General features: G+C 36.3%; 2 protein-coding genes across 8 annotated transcripts in view; one reads left to right on the forward strand and one right to left on the reverse strand.

Annotated features, from left to right (window-relative positions):
• FANCL (FA complementation group L) overlaps window positions 1-5542 on the forward strand; it is a 55474-nt gene extending 49932 nt beyond the window's left edge. The window contains exons 9-14 of the mRNA XM_045827467.1: window positions 2044-2127; window positions 2588-2633; window positions 2712-2793; window positions 3609-3725; window positions 4983-5054; window positions 5404-5542. Coding sequence (XP_045683423.1) covers window positions 2044-2127; window positions 2588-2633; window positions 2712-2793; window positions 3609-3725; window positions 4983-5054; window positions 5404-5439 — 437 coding nt within the window. The 3' untranslated portion in view covers window positions 5440-5542. The remainder of the gene's footprint in view (window positions 1-2043; window positions 2128-2587; window positions 2634-2711; window positions 2794-3608; window positions 3726-4982; window positions 5055-5403) is intronic.
• VRK2 (VRK serine/threonine kinase 2) overlaps window positions 3732-18762 on the reverse strand; it is an 89998-nt gene continuing 74967 nt past the window's right edge. For all 7 annotated transcript variants that reach the window (XM_045827463.1, XM_045827462.1, XM_045827466.1 and 4 more), the window contains exons 12-13: window positions 14661-14819; window positions 3732-5823 (exon numbers count right to left, since the gene is read on the reverse strand). In XM_045827463.1, the coding sequence (XP_045683419.1) occupies window positions 5512-5823; window positions 14661-14819 (471 nt within the window). In that variant the 3' untranslated portion in view covers window positions 3732-5511. The remainder of the gene's footprint in view (window positions 5824-14660; window positions 14820-18762) is intronic.

Raw genomic sequence — 18762 nt, forward strand, 5'->3', positions numbered from 1 at the left:
TTCTTCCAGTGTGGCCCAGGGACACCTGTTTGACTTCACACTAAATACTGTTGGATGGGTAGAAGATACTTATTTATATCTTTCCTCCCTGTTTTTCTAGCCCAAATAGATAATGCTGTACAAATCATATATTCCAAAGGATATTTTGAAATGCTGATGTGAATAATATCCCAATTAGTAAGCAATCTTTATAGTTTTTATCCAGGCATACTAGCCTATCTGGGGGAAGAGAAGTAACCTGTTATTAGGAGAAGAGGAAAGGATAATTGCACAGCAAATCTACAAATAGTATTGTTACTAGTTTGTTAAAGTCGAACAGTATTTAATTTGGAATAATTAACCAAATTTTGGTACATCTGTGAACAAGTAGATTGTAAGAATGAAAATATTTTCTTCAAAGTGTAGTTATTGTCTTCATGTCCGCATTAAAATAATTATTCTTACCAGGTTATGATTAAATATACTTTTTATTTCTCATTGTTCAGCAGAAACAATCTGGGTTTTCCTTATTTACTCTTGTCTATGTTTACCTTTTAGCTCTTCCCCCCGCCTCAGGCATTGAATTGCTCTTTTAAGGCCAAGTTTTCAGCACATTAATTAAAAGATTAGTTAATATAGCCATAGTTAACTGAAAGTACTTTCTGGAGTCATTAGATGACTTCGCCAGAGGCTAATATGGAATTTGTGTTCATGGAACAGAAAATATTAACAAATGAGATTATAAATTAACTTTTTGTATTTTGGGTTTTTTTTCCCTTGAATGACATAGTCATTTATTTTACTTGGTTTCTTTTTTTTGTCAGATCTGTAGTAATTGTATTTATATTGTTGCCAACCTTATCCAAAAGCTTATACACTATAGCATATAGAATTTATCAAGACATTTTTACCATAAAAATGAAATTTAAATTGACCTTAAACAGTTATACTGTGCACTTTTAAAAAAGCAGCAAAATTTCTGAAATTTATACAGTACTCTAGTACAATTAAAATTTATAAAAGAACTGAGTGACAAATAGATACAGCTTTTTCATAGATTCTGCAACCAAGGTTAGTTGTTTTTACTAAATGAGTAGTTCAAATTGAATAGGAATTGAACCCTTTAACTTACAGGGGAAAATTTCACATGGAGGAAACGAGTTCAGAAAGTATTTTTATAAAACTTCATAAAACTCAAATCTCAAACATGTTTATTTTTACTGTTTTTATTGTATTTCTAGTCTTTATACATTATTTGAACATAGTTCTATGACTTTTCCAAGAAAGTTATGAAAAGTAGTTTAGATAATATTTGAGCTGTAATTCTTATTTTTAAATAATTTTTACATTATATTTTTAAAAGCTTTTATTTATTTATGTTCAGAGAGAGGGGAAGAAAGAGAGAGAAACACTGATTGGTTGCTTCTCACTAGCCCCAACTTGGGGACCTGGCCCTCAACCCAGACATGTGCCCTGACCAGGAATCAACTGGGGACCTTTCACTTTGCAGGGTGATGCCCAACCAACAAGCCACGCTGGCCAGTGTCAGTTGTGATTTTTTATATTAAAGATCTTTATCATTCCAATGAACCTTGAATCCTGACCAGGATTCTAATCTAATCTACTAATTTATGGATTAACTCTGTTGTTCAAAACTTATGGTTCCCAAATCTTTAGCCATAATTATAATTTCAAAATTTACTTTTTTAATGAAATTATAATAGTGACATATTTACCTTTATAAAAAATTTATAAAACATGTGGGTCTTTGCCAGTGTGTCTCAGTGGTCAGAGTATCTTCCCCTATACCAAGAGGTTGGGGGTTCATTTCCCTGTCAGGGCACAGCTAGATTGCAGGTTGATGGGGCCTTTACAGGAAGCAACTGATTGGTGTTTCTTTCTCCTTTTTCCGCTCTCTCAAACTCAGTAAACATATTTTAAAAAATAAAACATTTGGCTACTCTTTGTGTATAAAATGAAATTAGTACGCAGCCAGATACTCCTTTACTTTTTTGTTTAATGAACTCTTCTACTTCTAAAAACTTTAATATTCTTTTATTCTAGGGCATAATGCTTCAATAAATATAGAGGTAGACCCCAGGCATCCTACTATGCTTCCTGAGTGCTGTTTTCTTGGAGCTGACCATGGTGTGAGATCTCAGATTTAAAAGTTTTAACAATCATAAAATCCTTGTCTACAACTGTTAAAATATTATTCTGTATATTATTCTAAAATGTTAATGGTAGTTATTTTAAATGTCTCATCATTTTGAACTGTGTACTTCTGTTTTTAATATATTATTTTATAATCAAGCAGTTAAATTCTATAGTTGACAATACTGGATTGTATACTTGACAGTTATTGCAAGATCTTAAAAGTTTTCATTACAAGAAAAATATGAATACATGTGTGGTGATGGATTTCAATTTGTGGTACCCATTTCACAAATTATACATATTCCTAAATCATTATGTTGTTCCCCTAAAACTAACAGTGTTTTATGTCAGTTTAAATTAGAAACAAATTCTATGCCAAATATGGTTTTACAATATGAGAGCAGCAACCCCTGAATTATTGAACTTTTATTTTTAATTTTTATACCTGAAGTGGTGAAACCCCTGGGAATTAAGCTGAGCAGAAACATACATTTGTGGTAGGTATCTTTACAATAGAATTGTTACTTTTCTGTGACTTTACAAATTTAATAACAAATTTGTTTTCACGCTTTCAGGGATCCAGAAAACACTCTGTTACAGAATTTGAAAGATGTTTTAGAAATTGATTTTCCAGCTCGTGCTATCCTGGAAAAATCTGTAAGTTTTTTCAGTGCTTTGATACTCCAGACAGCATTGCATAGTAAAAGTTAAATGTTCTTCTTTTAGGCACCAGAGAAAAATGAGGCTGAAAGTGAGGGAACTGTAAGAATAGCTTTCTGAACTATAAGTAACACGTGCATCAAAAAACTTGTTAGCCTTTGATTGGTGCTTATAAGTATACTTTTTTCCATGGTGTTTATAACAGTAAATTACTGACACATATCTTTATTACTAATAATAGAGGGACAGATCCAAGGTAGCTAATAAAATGTTTGGACTTTCTATACTATCTGTTTCTAGATGACTGAAATGAAGTTCTAATTCACTTAATATAAGTGTTTGTGATGGATGGTAGTACAGTTTTTCAAAATTCATCAGACACCACTACATTGCAAATAAAAGAACTGATTTTTGACCAAGCTGATAAATTGTAGACCACTAAACTGGTATACATGTTTTTGTCTTTTTCCTTTAGGTATACAATTTTGAAGCTAGTAGCCACTAGCTAATATTAGTTCCTATTTTTACATACTACATATCGGTGTACAATATGGGAAACTTAAGCTCATTTTGTGAGGCAAAAATAGAATGTTTTTTATATATCTATGTGTATAATTTATTGGATGAAAAAGAGCATTCTCATACAAATAAAATGTTAAATAGTAATATGACCATATTAATATTTTCATAAGTGATAGTTACCTTCATAAAAATTGTATAAAAGTTTTATACTGTCTATACCGTATTACTCAATTCTTTCATTTTTCATTTTGTATGTTTTAAACACATGCACTTACATTTTTCTTTTGAAGGATTTTTCTATGGACTGCGGAATCTGTTATGCCTTTCAGCTGGATGGTGCCATTCCTGACCAAGTGTGTGATAATCCCCAGTGTGGACAGCCTTTCCATCAAATATGCTTATATGAGGTAAAGTAAAAACATTAGCAAGACTTTTTTCATCTAACACAACCGAGGAAGAAAGCATATTTGAAATGTATAGGCTGCAAAATCTATTTCAATATGATCTCTTTTGCCATTAGTTCCTGTATTACTAGTTCATTTCAGATGTCCATGTGCTTCCTGTCTTCATGCTTTCTCATGATGGAAAAATGTCCTAAAGTAACCAAGAAGGGGGAAATTTATCCAGAATACACTTATGGACTACTACTGACACATAAATTAAACTGATGGTACAGTGGAATCTTTTAGTAAACACCTTGTATAACCACATACAAACTGTAGACTCATCCACTTAGGAGGAGTGGTGGCAATAGGTGCAAGGGAACTCGCACTATGGAGCATCTGTTACTTTTCAGGCTACATTTGAGTATCTCACAGCACTCTCAGTCAGTGACATTTTATTTACTATATGTGAAATCTGCTTTCATTCCTGTTTCTAGTCATTTACTCTCAATAGTATTCATCTTAGGACACAGTTGACATGATAAACTATATGTGCATCAATATACAAAACACCTTAGTTATATGGTGCTTTCAATTTTCTGAGTCTTTCTTAGTATCACTACCTGATTTTTATGACTAGATATAGTAGTTGGTGCTATCTGTATTTTAATAAGGGAGAACTGAGGTAGAGATGTCAGTTTAACTTATATAAAATCATAAAATACCAGTTCTAATTCTAGAGATACTCTTAAGGGAACATGTGGTTTTTTATAATAATGAATACTCACTCGTCTAATTTTTAAAACCGCCTCATGCTTGTAATTAATGGTTGAGAATTACCCCACTATTGGTGATTAACACCAGAAGTAAGACCTAGATTTTCAAGAGCCTATGGTATCTTTTACAGTACTAGTTCTTAATTTGTGGTTAATGGATTTAGGTAGGTCTGTGAACCCCATTGACCTGTACGCATCATTTTTGTGTGTTTCAAGTGCAAAAAAGGGTGAATAATTTTCATCAAAGTTTTACAGGGGCCCATAGTTTGGTTATACACCAGTGTGGATAGACCTTGAAATCCATGCCTGTTTCCCCTTGTTATTCAGCATATTAGTGGTCTGGTATTTGCTCAGATGTTCCCCTTACTCTTGAAAAGAAAGTTAAGAAGGTAAATATTCTGGAATAAAAAATATAATGCACTAAAAAAAAGGAAAATATTTCTGGAGTATTTGTAATCATGCTAATACTGGTTCCTTTATCTTTTCTTCTTTTTAAAATCTTCAGTGGTTGAGAGGACTACAGACTAGCAGACAGAGTTTTAACATCCTATTTGGTGAATGTCCATATTGTAGTAAGGTAAGCCATTAATCACATTTCATAAAATGTCATTAGCCTTTAGTTTTGTATTTTAGAAGTATCTATATATCAGCTTATCTAAAACTTTTTGAGACATAACTTATGTATTAAAAAAAGTTTCTGTAATGTAAGTTGTCCCTATAAATAGCATTTTAATTTTCAGATTGACCCTTTGATCAAAAATGGTTAATTCCTTTTTTAAAATAACTCCTGTTTTAGATTTTCTGGGTGATCTGAAACTTCAGAAAAGTATTTCCAAACTGTATCATGACACCATTTTTAGTATAAAGCAGTTTTTTGAGAATGTTCTCAAACTTAGTTAAAATGTATTCTCTCTCTTTTTTTTAAGCCAATTACCTTAAAAATGTCTGGGAGGAAGGCCTGAAATGTAAGAATGTAACATTTCTGTGAAGAACTGAAACTTTAAAAATTATCCAAAGAATTCTGTTTGGTATCTTCAAAGAAAATACAAAGAAAGAATACCAATCAAAAGAAAAAGAATGATGATGCCATAAAAATATACGTCTGCCTTTGTTTCTTCACTGAGGGTGGACGGCTTTAAGCCTGTGGCTTCTGTACCAGTTGTAGAAGTGTGCATGCACCAAGGCGGGCGTCTTGACTTGTTGAACATATCTGGACTGGTAAAATCTTGCTGGGGTTCATAAAATGAGTTTGGGATCTGCATACAGCCATCTTTTTGTGGAGGACTTTTTACTTCATTCAAATGTTCTTGAGACTCATAATATTTTTGTCTTCTCCTTGTACTTTCCTGTGGAAAAATAAATAAATATATACATTTATTTACATACATAAATGCATACATAAATAAAATACATAAGTATATATAGCTATCAAGTATATATTTTGTGTACTCTAAGAATGCTAAATCAGTTTTTGTGTGTTTATTTTACCTGAGAAGTTATTTTTAGATCCCGGACTTTAGGAGTGTATAAGGTACTTACCAGTACCAAACAGTCAAATCTGGTTAACATTGGTTCCTTTAAACCATTTAGTAAGCCAGTAAGTGATCTTATGGGTGTCAATAATAACTAGAAATCTTTCTGGTTACTAATAACTAATACAGTGATTCTTGGGGAGCAACACGGCTATGTACCCACTGAGTGGACTGGGCTAGCAGCCTACCCGCTGCAGCCTCCTGCCTGGGCTCTGGAGGTTGGCATCTTCTGATAACAGACCTCAAGAAGACAGCTGATTAAAATCCTAATTTGTCCAGAAAGTTGATCTAGGAAAAGACGTTTAGTCTTTTCTCCTAGCATAAAAGGAAACAAACAGACTACGCAAATAAAAGTTTCATAGTGTTAAACTTGAATGCCTAGGAGCATTTAATGAAATGTCAAGAGATGTAGCCAAAGTACCTTTGTCCTTTGGTGGGGACTTGGAACATGTGGTATGGCAAGGAGGATGACTGACTTCAAATTACTCTAGCAAATTCACGCCAATGCAGTTTTCCTAAAGTTTTATCAGCTTAATTTGCTAAAGGCAAAATAAGTGAATAGTCATTTCACTGGGCCAGTAATATCAATATGTTGTTCTTCCACAAAGAAAAAGAAATGTGCCCTAAAGTCAGATATTCCTGAAGGCTCAGAACCACTGGTAAGCTAACTCAAGCAGCATCTATATATAATTTAGATGTGGAAATGGATGACAGCCCCACCTAGATAAGAAGTCAAGCTACTAAAATACCAAGGCAAATGTGTGTAACCTATTCATCTCTCTAAGCAACAACAAATAATATCAAATGGACATGTGCTCATGAAAGAGTTTAATCACCAGTTGTCTTCAGTTTACCGAGAGATCCGATTGGGATAGTCTGTGGAATACTTTAGAAAAGTGTGGCTCATAAAGTTTTATTGGAATACAGCCACACCCATTTTTCCTGTATTGTCTGTGGCTGCTTTTATGCTACAACAGCAGAGCTGAATTGTTCTGACGATGACTGGACTGTAAGCCTAAACGTATGTATTATCTGGCCCTTTAAGAAAAAGTTTACTGGTTCCTGGTCTATGACATTCAAACATTAAAAAGCTTACAAATCATTTTGATTACCTTGTTAAGAAGCAGATCTCATTCAAAAGGTCTGAGATGAGATCTTAGGTTCTGTGTTCCTAAGAAGCACCAGGTGATATTGGTGCAGCTGGTAAGCATAACATGCTCTGAGCATGGGCTTAAGGTATGCAGTGATTTATTCTGTTACAGCAGTGGTTCTCAGTCTGGGAGAATTTTGTCCCACAGGGACTTTTGGCAATTTCTTGACATTTTGGGTTGTCACAACGGGAAGAGGTACTGTTAGCATCTACTGAATAACGGGTAGGGATGGTGGCCTACAATGTGCAGACAGCCCCGTACAACAAATAACCCAACCCAAAATGCCAGTAGTGATGATATCATGAAACCCTGCATTATGATCAGTCATTAGCCTTGAACACACATTAGAATCAGTAAGGAAGCTATGAAAAAATGAGCACCCTTTCTAAGTTCTGGCCAGGAGTAATGGATATCAGACTTCCCCTCCTGCTGTGAAAACCCATGAAATAATTACAACAATGAAGTTGAGCAAAATATGTGTAGCAACTGATCAAGCATAGAAAACAAGACTGATTTTTTGAGGAAAGGAAAACAACCCAGACCCTAGAAAGGCCACAATTTAAGATGATACTTACTTTAGATCAGCCCCTATAATTTTAAACAGAAATCAGGATATGTTCAAGTTGAACTGTTACAGAACAGAACAAGGGGGGGCCTGGGACGATATACTATTATTTAAAAGGCCCCCAGGTCCGTCATGTCTGCCGCCCGAGGAAAGACATCTCTCAATGCCAGAGATTCGTGAAAAGGAAAGGAAATGTTTATTTAATGCTATACAAACTTCAAGTAGTGGCCTAATGTCTTTATCAAAAACCCCCAAAGTCCCCCAAAACACCCACAAACAGACACAGTCCTTCCTTCCTTCCCCCTTTGCCCAGTCCAGAGTACTGTATTTCAGGGAAGGAAAACGAAGTCCATGGCTCAGGCAGTCCTCTGGTTCTTAGTTAGTCCTCCATCTCGACTGGGAGACCTCCCTGGGTTCCCGGCACCCTCGGCTAAGTCGCCGGGGTCTCTGCTAAAACCAGGTGGTGGTTCCCCTTCTAAAGCTTGGGGGTCCCTGCTCTGTCCAGGCCTCGTGGTTCTCTCTCTCAGGGCTGCGGGGAGGGGAGAGCCCCCACTCTGCCAAAGCCGCGTGGTTCTCTTTTTCTGGGATGCGCATGGCTCTCCTCCTCAGGGCTGCGCATGGTTCTCTCTCTCTGGGATGTGCATAGTTCTCCTTCTCAGGGCTGCGCATGGCTCTCTCTCTCTGGGCTGCGGGAAGGGGAGAGCCCCCACTCTGCCAAAGCCGCGTGGTTCTCTTTTCTAATGGCTGCCAAGTCTGGATTTTAAATCCCCGAGTCCAATCTTCCTCTGCAGCCTTATTTCCGACTCCTCCCACACTCGGCTTCACATGCCAGAACTCATATCCTTCCAGCTTTACTGGGCTGCCATCTTGAGTCTGGGCAGGCGTGGCCCCATGTCCTGGAGCCAGTCTTCTCCGAGCTCCCACGCAGGCGCTGTAGCTTGGGGGATCTGCCCCCAGTCACGTGTTGGTGGGGAAGTTACTTCCATTCCCCTGGCTCAGAGATGATCACAGCTATTTAACATATCTAAGCGACCAGCCAAAGGCTATAGATATGTTAAATGACCATGCCAGAGGGTAGCTGCAAGGCTGTTGCTATGCAAAACAGATCTCAATGGCCTTGCTCCATTTGTCCCTTCCCCCCAACCCACACCCTGGGTGGGGGGATGGAGACATCTTAAAATCTCCTGGACACCTTAAGTTCTAGACCCCATTTCAAATGTCCATTTGGGGTCCCCCCTCTTGGCTGCACCCTGTAACAGAACCACCAATAAATTAACTGCCTGTTCGGACAAAATTCAACACTCTTTAATAAAATGTGGAATCTCAAGAACTTAGCACCCAGAATGTTCAACATACAATAAAACTTTACATGTAAGAAGCAGGAAAATTTGACCCATAAGTACAAGGGAAAAAATAGAAATAGACTCATGTATGACCCAGATGGTAGAGTTATCAAACAACAATAAAATATCTACTTAGATATGTTCAAGGACTTAAAAGAAAAGTTAAACACAATTAGTGAAAAGATGAGGAACTCAGCAAAGACATGGAAAATATAATGTACTTCTAGAACTGAAAAATACGACATGAAAAATTCACTGGCTGGGTTTCACAGCTAATTTGACAATTGGTGGGAGGCCCAGCAAAAACATCCAAACTAAAGTATAGCAAGATAAAAGACTGATTTGAAAAATGAACAGAGCTTTAGTTACCTGTTAAATAAGGCAAAGCATTCTAATCTGCATATATTTGGCTCTCAGAAGGAGAAGTTAAGAAGAGTTAAGGCAGGAAACAGATCAAATAAATCATTTTCCAATGTGATGACAAATACCAACCCACTGGTAAAAGAAGCTCAATGAGCCCAAAGCAGAATAAACACAAGACATCCATCCCTAAAAAAATCAAAGATTAAAAAAACAGCGAATCTTAAAAGCAGCCAAAACAGAGATGCATTATATAAAGGGTCAATGGTAGGAATAATGGCTAACTTACTATCAGAAGAAAGTACACCCACAAAGACAGGGAAACAACATCTTTAAAGTTCAGAATGAAAAATTCCATACCCACTGAAGCCTTCAAAATGCAGGTGAGGGGCACTGATTAACAGACAAGACAGTAAGAGCATTCTAAACTATTCCTCCTGCTAATTATAACTAAAGACTTTAGACAAAAAGCAACTAATATAGACCATTTTGAAAGTTGTAGAATAGAAAGAAGCCTTACTGGACGGAGACCCCAGGATGTGAGGAATGACCTAGCTATGAGTCTTTCATTCTAATCCCCCTCTTTCTGGTTCATCTGGACCATAAAGCAGCCTGCAATCAGAAAATAATATGCACAGACTAAAAAAGGTCCAAAAATACTAAGGGGCCAGGGAAATGGCAGGTTTATAGGACAGAAGCCTTTTGACTATGCCTGCTGTACTCTAGGTGAAAACCAAGAAGCTGGACCTCTTCCAGCCCCCACCAGCTGCTGTGGGAACTCTGGGGTGGAGCCCTGCCAAGTATCACTACCCTGTACTAACTGGGGAGCAAACCTATGGTTCCCACTAAGCGCTGAGGAAACTAGAGTGGAGCCTGTCGACCATCCCCTCACTAACAAGGTAGTATCCTATCTCACCAGGTGTTAATGGAAATCATGAAAGCCATGTCAGTCATTCCCAGCCTGCACTACTAAAGGTGACCCCTGCCCTCCCCACGAGGTACTATGGAGAATATAGGGCAGAGCCTTGTAGACTGTCCTTCCCTGTACTGTGCCTCTCCTGCACCTCACCAGACATTATGGAGACTGTGCGGTAGGGTCCTACTGACCATGCCCACTTTGTGTTAAGCAAACAGTCAAGAGACATCAACCCTCAAACGCTGTGGCTAGGAACCCTACTGGCAACCACTGCTATGCATTCAGCAAATGACAGCCAAGAGGCAGCAGCCCACTTCCCCCCAACTCAAAAACCTCACTCTCAGTAATTAGTAGAACTACTAGAGAAAATCAGCAAGGCTATAAAAGAAATTAATGATACCACAAACCAATCGGATCTGATATTTATAGAGGACTGCATCCCAATGTGGGAGAAATACATGTTCTTTACAACTGCAACTGGAACATTCACCAAGACAGATAATTATCCTGGATCATAAAATAAACCTTAACAAATTTAAAACAAAATTACACAAAATATGTCCTCAGACAATATCAATTAGAGATCAATAACAGAAAGATAACAAACATATAATAAGGTATCACAAAATAAGTCTCAAGAGAAAGTACAAAATGTCTTGAACTAATAAAAATACAATATATAAGGATTCATGGGATGCATTTAAAATGGGGCTTTGCAGGATATTTATAACATTAAATGCTTGTATTAGAAAAAATGAAGGATTCAAATCAACAGTTTAACCTTCCACCTAGACTAGAAAAAGAAAAAACAAACAAAAATCAAGCTGAAAGTGAGGGACATGGTTTACATAGTGCTGGAAGGAAAATCTATAATACTAAATACCTATATTGGAAAAAAAGAAAAGTTTTAATTCAATAATTGAGACTTAAGTTTCCATCCTAAGGAACTAGAAAAAGAGAAAATAAATCCAAGAACAGAAATCAATGCAATTGACAAAAGAAAGAGGGAGAAAAATCAAACAAAAGCTGGTTCTGCAAAAAGTCCAATAAAATTGATAAACCTGACCTAAAAAAAAAAAAAAAAGGAAACAGAAGCAATCAATATCTGGAAAGAAATATTACAGATTCCACAGTAAAGGATTTAAATAAGGGAGTACTATGAATAATTCTAAACATAAAAATATGACAACTTAGATGAAATGGAACAATTCTTAAAAAACTATAAATTATCAAAAATAACTCAAGGTGAAATAGATTAGGAGGGTAAACTAGTCAGTAGGCCAAATCTGGCACACCACCTGTTTTCCTAGAACCTACCAACTAAGACTAGTTTTTAGATTTTTAAATGGTAGGAAAAAATAGTTTGTGACACTTGAAAATTATATGAAATTCAAATTTCAGTGCCATAAATAAAATTTTGTTGGAATCAGCTATACTCATTTGTTTATGTATTTTATTAAGATGCTTTTGTTCTATAACGCAAAGTTGAATAGTTGTGACAAGGACCATGTGACCTATAAAACCCATTTTCTATCTAACTCTTCACAGAAAATTTTGCCAACTTTTGAAATAGATCATCTGAACAGTTAGTAAATGAACTTAATTCATAGTTAAAAAGGAAAAGAAAGCTCCAGGCCTATATGCTCTCACTTGAGAATTCTCCAACACATTTTAAAAAGAAACAACACCAATTCTACTAATTTTCTTCTAGAAATTAGAAGGAAAGGAAAACTTCTCAACTCATCAGCATTACCCTGACACCAAAACTAGACAAAGACAATAAAATAAAAACTACAAATCAGTACTCCTAATAAACAGATTCAAAAGTCCTAAAAAATACTAGCACACTGCATCCAACAACATATGAAAATAGTAAGACACCATTACCAAGTGAGATTGATTTGAGTAATATAAGATTAGTTCAATATTCAAACACTAATCAATGTCACCCACCATGTTAATAGTATAAAAATGAAAATGATCATATTAACAGATACAGCAAGAGCATTTAACACAATTCAATACCCATTTATGATAATTCTCAATACCTTAGAAATATTATCAACTTGATAAATATGGTCAGCTGACTTTTGAAAAAGTCTTCCAACATATCTAACTAGGAAAAGGAATGTCTTTTAAACAAGTAGTGCTGGGATAACTGGCTTTCTATTTGGAAAAGAACGAACCTCAACCCCTACCTCATACCACGTACAATCATTGATTTGAGCTGGTTCACGGACCCAAACATGGAAGCTGAAACAATAAGCCTTCTATAAGTAGCAAAGTTACTGTGACCTTGAAGTAGACAAAGGTTTCTTAGTTTTCTTGACAGAAAAAAAATTGTAAAGAAAAAATTGATTAACTGAACTTCATATAAAAATAAAAAATAACTTCTGCTCATCAAAGACATTGTGAAGTAAATGAATAGGCAGGCTGCACACTAAGGAGAAGATATCCACAATACAGCTATTGGACAGGAGACCTGTATATGAAATATATAAAGAATTCTTCCAACTCAATACTAAAAAGACAGTCAACTAAATAAAAATGGACTAAAATACTTGAAAGACACTTCACAAAGGAAGATATATGAATGGCAGCACATGAAAAGGTGCTCAAAATTATTAGTCATCAGGTCAGTGACAATTAGAATCACCACAAGATACTAATATACACACGTTGGAATGACTAAAATGAAAAAGACTGACAACACCAAATGTTGGAAAGGACGTGGAATGGCTGGAACTCTTGTACATTTCTGGTAGAAGTATAAAAGGGGAACCATTTGTTGGCTTTTTATAAAGTTGAGTATGCATCTGCCTTCCAATTCAGCAAATCCACCTCTCAAGAGAAACAAACATGTCCATAGAAGGCCTTGTGTCAAAATGTTTATAGCAATTATTTTTTTGTGGTGGCTAGAGCCAGGGGTAGCCCAGGTGTCCATTAATGAGAGCATGGATATGTGAACTGTGATATCGTTACACAATGGAGTACTACTCTACAAGAAAAAGAACTTACTAATACATGCAACAGTATGGAAACAGTAATAACACACAGAGTGAGAGAAGCCAGTTGCAAAAGAGCGCATACTATATGGCTACACGTATGTGAAATTCTAGAAGAGGCAAAACAAATCTAGGGGTGAGAATCAGAGAATCAAAACACTGGCTATCTCTGCGGGGAAGGGACTGACTAAGGATGGGAACAACTTTCTGGAGTGATAAAATCTACACACATCACACTGCCACCCTAATTAAAATGAATCGGGTTCTTTGCTTGGAACCTGTGCATCAGTATTTTTACAGTCCCTCCCCACTGCCCTACACAGGTGATTCTAGTGCACAGGAAGGGCTGAAAAAGAGCACTCAAGAATCTCTATTTTTGTCACCAAGCAGTATTTGTCTTTTATTTTACAAGTAGGAACTGTAAGATTTGAAGTAGATTCCTTTACAACTTTAAAACTGATGCTACTATAATTGTAACAGAACAAATGCAGAAGATTCTTATTAGTACTGAAAAAGCATTTCTCTCTCTGGATAAACTTGTATGCTTCCTGGTTGGACAAAATATGCCTAACTAGTATGCTTCTAAATTTTTCCCTTGGCTGGCAAGAAGTTCAGAGTCAAATTCCAGTGCTCAGTTTAGTGATTAACATCCCAGCTGCCTGATGTACCAATTTGGGAGTGGGGGTGGGAGGTAGAAGGTGAGGGCATTCAATTATTTTATTGTCCACTGTAAACTACTTCAGATCACTCTGAGAAAATGATGGTGTATACATCATATAAAATAATGGCCTTTCTGCAGATACAAATACGTTGTACTCTTCTTATCAAAAAGGTTAGATTAGGAAAGACTTGCTATTGGCTGAGTGAGTCACCTACTAAAGGCAAGTCACTATCCAATCAAATGATCAAATGATGTAAAAAATACAACTGTACTGACAGAGAAACACTTCACTTACATATTTGATTATAAGGGTTAGATTGGAGGAACCAATGTAAAAGTATGGAATATGTTAAGTCTCTAATGGATCGTAGATGGAATAAAAATTTAAGTGCACTTCATTACATTCTTAGGCTAAAGGAAGAAATCAGATCTGTATGCAAATGTGCTCACTGCCATTCTGTTTCTATCATTACTAGAGTTGGCTCCTCTGTTTTTACCTGCTGGATAGGATATTTTCTGCCCCTTCTCATTGAACAAAACTATATACAACCCTGGCCCTCAGGAGAAAATAAAAGGACTTTATTTCCAAAGGGCATATGCTGTTACAGCACATGCCTTTTGTTAACAATACAAAACAAAAAATTTCTCACCTGAGCTGTGTCCTTGTTAAGCAATCCAACTGGCTTCTCTTTTTGCACTTTTCTCCATGTTGCACAGGACTCAGCACTTCTCTCACTGTGAGCATTTGTTTCTATGAAACTATTTTGCATCTGATTGACTTGCTTTGTTGCACCCTTTTGCAAATCAACCTGTTGATGTAGATAAAGTAGTAATGTATAATGAAAACTTTTGACACATTAAAAAAACGCATTCAAGTCCAGATTCTTGAAAATTTTAAACTTGCCAAGCTTTGAAAAAAAGGAAGAAATTGAGAGGAAACCAACAAGTGGATGTTATAGAAAAAATACAGTAGTTGGCAAAATCCTGTGACCCTTTCTCATCAGTAGGACAAGACCAATTAAAATTCGTGTCTCCGTTGTGTACTCTTTAGGAATTATCTCTACAGATAACTTGCTTATTGAAAACAGCATTTTTACAGAAAACTGTCACTTTTTAAAACTGCAATGAATTTATTATTAACCTTTGCTGGGAGTGGATCCAGGATATCTTTTTAGTTTAAATTCTTATTAATTAGAATCTCAGATTTTTTATCCTTGAAGTGAGCCTAATTAATGTGAATGTGTAAGAGGAACTTATGATGTTGCTTCCTTTTTCTATACAGGTAATTTAACCTTTAAGCAGATGAGTAACAGTTCATGTCATCTAATACTGTGTGCCAGTATCAGAGGTTAAGTTTGACAACAAGCTTGCTTCTGAGGTTTCTTTTTCACATCGTGGTGCAATCTAGGGGATGACTGACTCTTAATAACCTTGAAGTAGACAGGGAAATAGAAGGGCAGAGCTCTCAATGCAGTCAGAAGATGGAAAGCCAGTGAAGACCCTTATGTGAAGTACCTGTTCAGCAGCGTCATGTTTACAGCAGCTGCAAGTGCCATCACCTTTTTTCATGGGTTAACTAGGGGGCAGGAGATGGGAGCAGTACAGGGGAAATAATGGAGTAGCCAGTGCCAAAACAGAATGGATTTCATTGGCTGGGCAAGCAGAGCCCTAATTTGTAGTCTCTCCATTTTTAGCTTCTGTTGCCAAGTGTGTTCACCCCTTCCCTTTAAAATATGCTGCTGTTTGTGGCTAGGTCTGAGTTGTCACAACATCATTCTTTATTCACTCCTCCTCCTAGATCCCAGCTTCTCAAAGGGCAGCAACGCCACAGCCTTTCAGTAACCTGAAAATGGAAATTGTTTCCTAATCACTCAGGGGTTCTTTGTTTCCACCACTGAACCCTCCCAAATGACTGGGGAAATTCATGTGTAACCACCTCCTGAGCCATTCTTCCATCTTGGCAATAAATGCTCATCCTACCACTGGTGTGAAACAAAGAGTTTCCTAAGGCTGCTGCACACAGTGTTATCCTAATAAAACACTGGCTTGCCAATCACCATGCAAATGTGTCCTTATGGTATAAAGGATTAGTTGAGATACTGAGTTTTTTGGTGCTGCCTCTATGCCAGGCACATTAGGTCTCCCAGGTTTTGCCCTGGGCGCCCCTGCTGTACAAAGATGTGGTGTGACAGATCCAGGGCTCCGAGAGGCCGCACCTGCCTGCGGTTGGGTGGCGGAGGGGCAGGCAGTGCTGCCACAGGCACCTCTACCTAATAGAAAAAATGACTTCTAGTTTATGCCGCAGTTCAGTTTCTAGGGAAAGTTTTAAAATGGTAAGAATGAAGTGGCGTGATTAAGTTTAACCTGTAATTGTGAACACAGTAAACATTTTTCCCAAAGTCATAAAAAATACAACACTTGGCATCCCACATAATCAAATAAAAGGATACTACCCAAATGGGTGTCATTTTGAGAAAGTGGCTATTTACACAAGGCACTTTTTACCTAAATTTCCACTAGTACTGCACCCTGTTCTACAGAATCAGGAACACTTTTGGGCCCTTAAAATTTAATATGCCAAAAGTGTGTGTATAATGGAGAATGTATATTCTGCTTTTCTCACATAAAATAAACATGAAGACAAGTTTACTTGGAGAATAAAAGCTCAAGATTTTTGTAAACTTTTAAGTTCAGCACAAAGATTACTACTACCCATAATAATATATTCACCCCTAGATTTGCTATGGGAACCTAAATTCATCCAATTTAGGGTGAATGTAGGGACAAACTTTACTGTCTGAAATGTGGGTGAGCTTGAGCATGTTAACTCTGGCCTCTTCCTCTGCCTGGGGAAAGCATTTAGGAAAGACAGGTGCCTCATCATGCCCAGGTATCTATACTATTAACATAGGGATTCAGGTTATCACCTTAAGGAAGGAGATATTGATAAACTGATAAAAGAATCTGCTACTGGCTCTTGAAGAAACTGCTTATTCCAGGGTTGAATTGGGACTTCAATAATGCTGGTTTTTCAATTCGTCTTTAGCCTTCTCATCTGGGAATTCTAGAGCTGTAGCTCACCTCAGCAGTCTACTGAAATATGGTTTCCTTCAGTGAATTTTGGACATTAAATCCCCGTGGATAGCATAACTAGACTGTGGTAGCCCTGATGACAGATTCTCCTAATTTGTCAGTGCTACCTCTGGAGCCATCAGACCTAGGAGAGAGTGATTTTAGCTACACATACCATCATTTCAGTTGAGGCAAATACCCCCAAAGATTTACTTTTCAGGAAAAAATATCAGTGTCTCTACTATCTTGACAAAAATGCATTCCCAATTTAACTCCAGTAATAGTATTGGGGGACTTTAGGAAGAAGGCCCAGTTTACAGGGAACCGTGCATGCTACCTATTAAAACCTAGTATTAAAAAATACCTCATTTTTCTTTTGCAAAAACATGATTTAAGTTTGTTGAGATTCTTGTGGCAATGTGCTATTTTCTCATTCCTAACCAAAACATATTTTTAAGAATTCTAAATTTAAAATGCACAACCACTTACATACTAAGGGAAATAACATTTTTAAAAATTAAATCATTCCTAACTTTCCTTTGAATACTGAATGAAAGAAACATTTTATTTATCAAACTGTATACATTTTCTGGTCCACTGGCCTCCTTTTAAGCATCTTCGTCTAAAAAAGTACAAGTCCAAAGTTCATTCACTAGTGTGTTAAATAACTAGAGTGATCCATTTTTCAGAGGAATAAGAAATGTTTTGAAGGGGATTCTGTGACTAAAAGGAGAGAAATTTGGGGCCAGGTGATTAATATTCATTTTGGACTTAAAATTGTGTTTGTTATGGAAAAGATCAATCGTAGAAACTGTCTTATTCTCTATCACGCAAAAGGACGGAATATAGGGCAGTTCATATAGTGATACTTAGCTTTTGAACATTTTCAAGTTTGGTTTTCCAGTATCACAAAATCTGTAAACTTTAAAAATAAAGATACTGAAGTTTAGCCACGTATAGTGAACCTATATTTTATACTATAATTATTAAATATATCTGTGTACTTAAAATATTAGAGAAATAAAATCATTACCCAATAAATATTGATAAGCTGTGAAATATATCCCTAACCAGCATACTTTCTATATACTGAGGCTGATCATATTGTTAACAGAAATTAACTAAGGTCTTAAGAATGTATATCATTCTTAGTATTTTCCTTTTACTCATAATTGAAATGTTCTAATCAAAAGAATAAAATATATTTGATTGAGGCTCACTGCAAAAACTGTTTTATGTTCTATTCTCTGCATATATAATGGTTTCACAACATCCTTTGAATTTGATGAAACTGAAAATTCTGATGAATAACTACAATTTTATATCAGAGGACACAGCTATTGGTTTTTAAAATGGCTTCTTTTATATTTCAATTAAGTTTATGAAACTGGAAAACTACAAAAAAGGGAAAAACCTACCTAAATTAGTGTAGATTAAATGATGACCATTATTGCAAGGGAAATACTATGTCAAGGAAATGGCTCTTTGTTTTGTTGCAAAAGTGATAAAAACACAAAAGTCAATAAAACTGTTAAAATAAGTCTCAGTAATTACCAAGATCAAAATCCAGTGGCTTTTTATTAAACATGAACTTTTGTTCTGCCTGCTGCAATAGTAAATAGTGCTGACAATTGGTTTGTGAGGCACTCACTACAATAAAATGTAATTGTATCATGAGAG

Source organism: Phyllostomus hastatus, unplaced genomic scaffold (assembly GCF_019186645.2).
Source record: "Phyllostomus hastatus isolate PE091 unplaced genomic scaffold, TTU_PhHast_1.1 phas_scaffold_78, whole genome shotgun sequence".
In the NCBI taxonomy this organism is placed as follows: domain Eukaryota; kingdom Metazoa; phylum Chordata; class Mammalia; order Chiroptera; family Phyllostomidae; genus Phyllostomus; species Phyllostomus hastatus.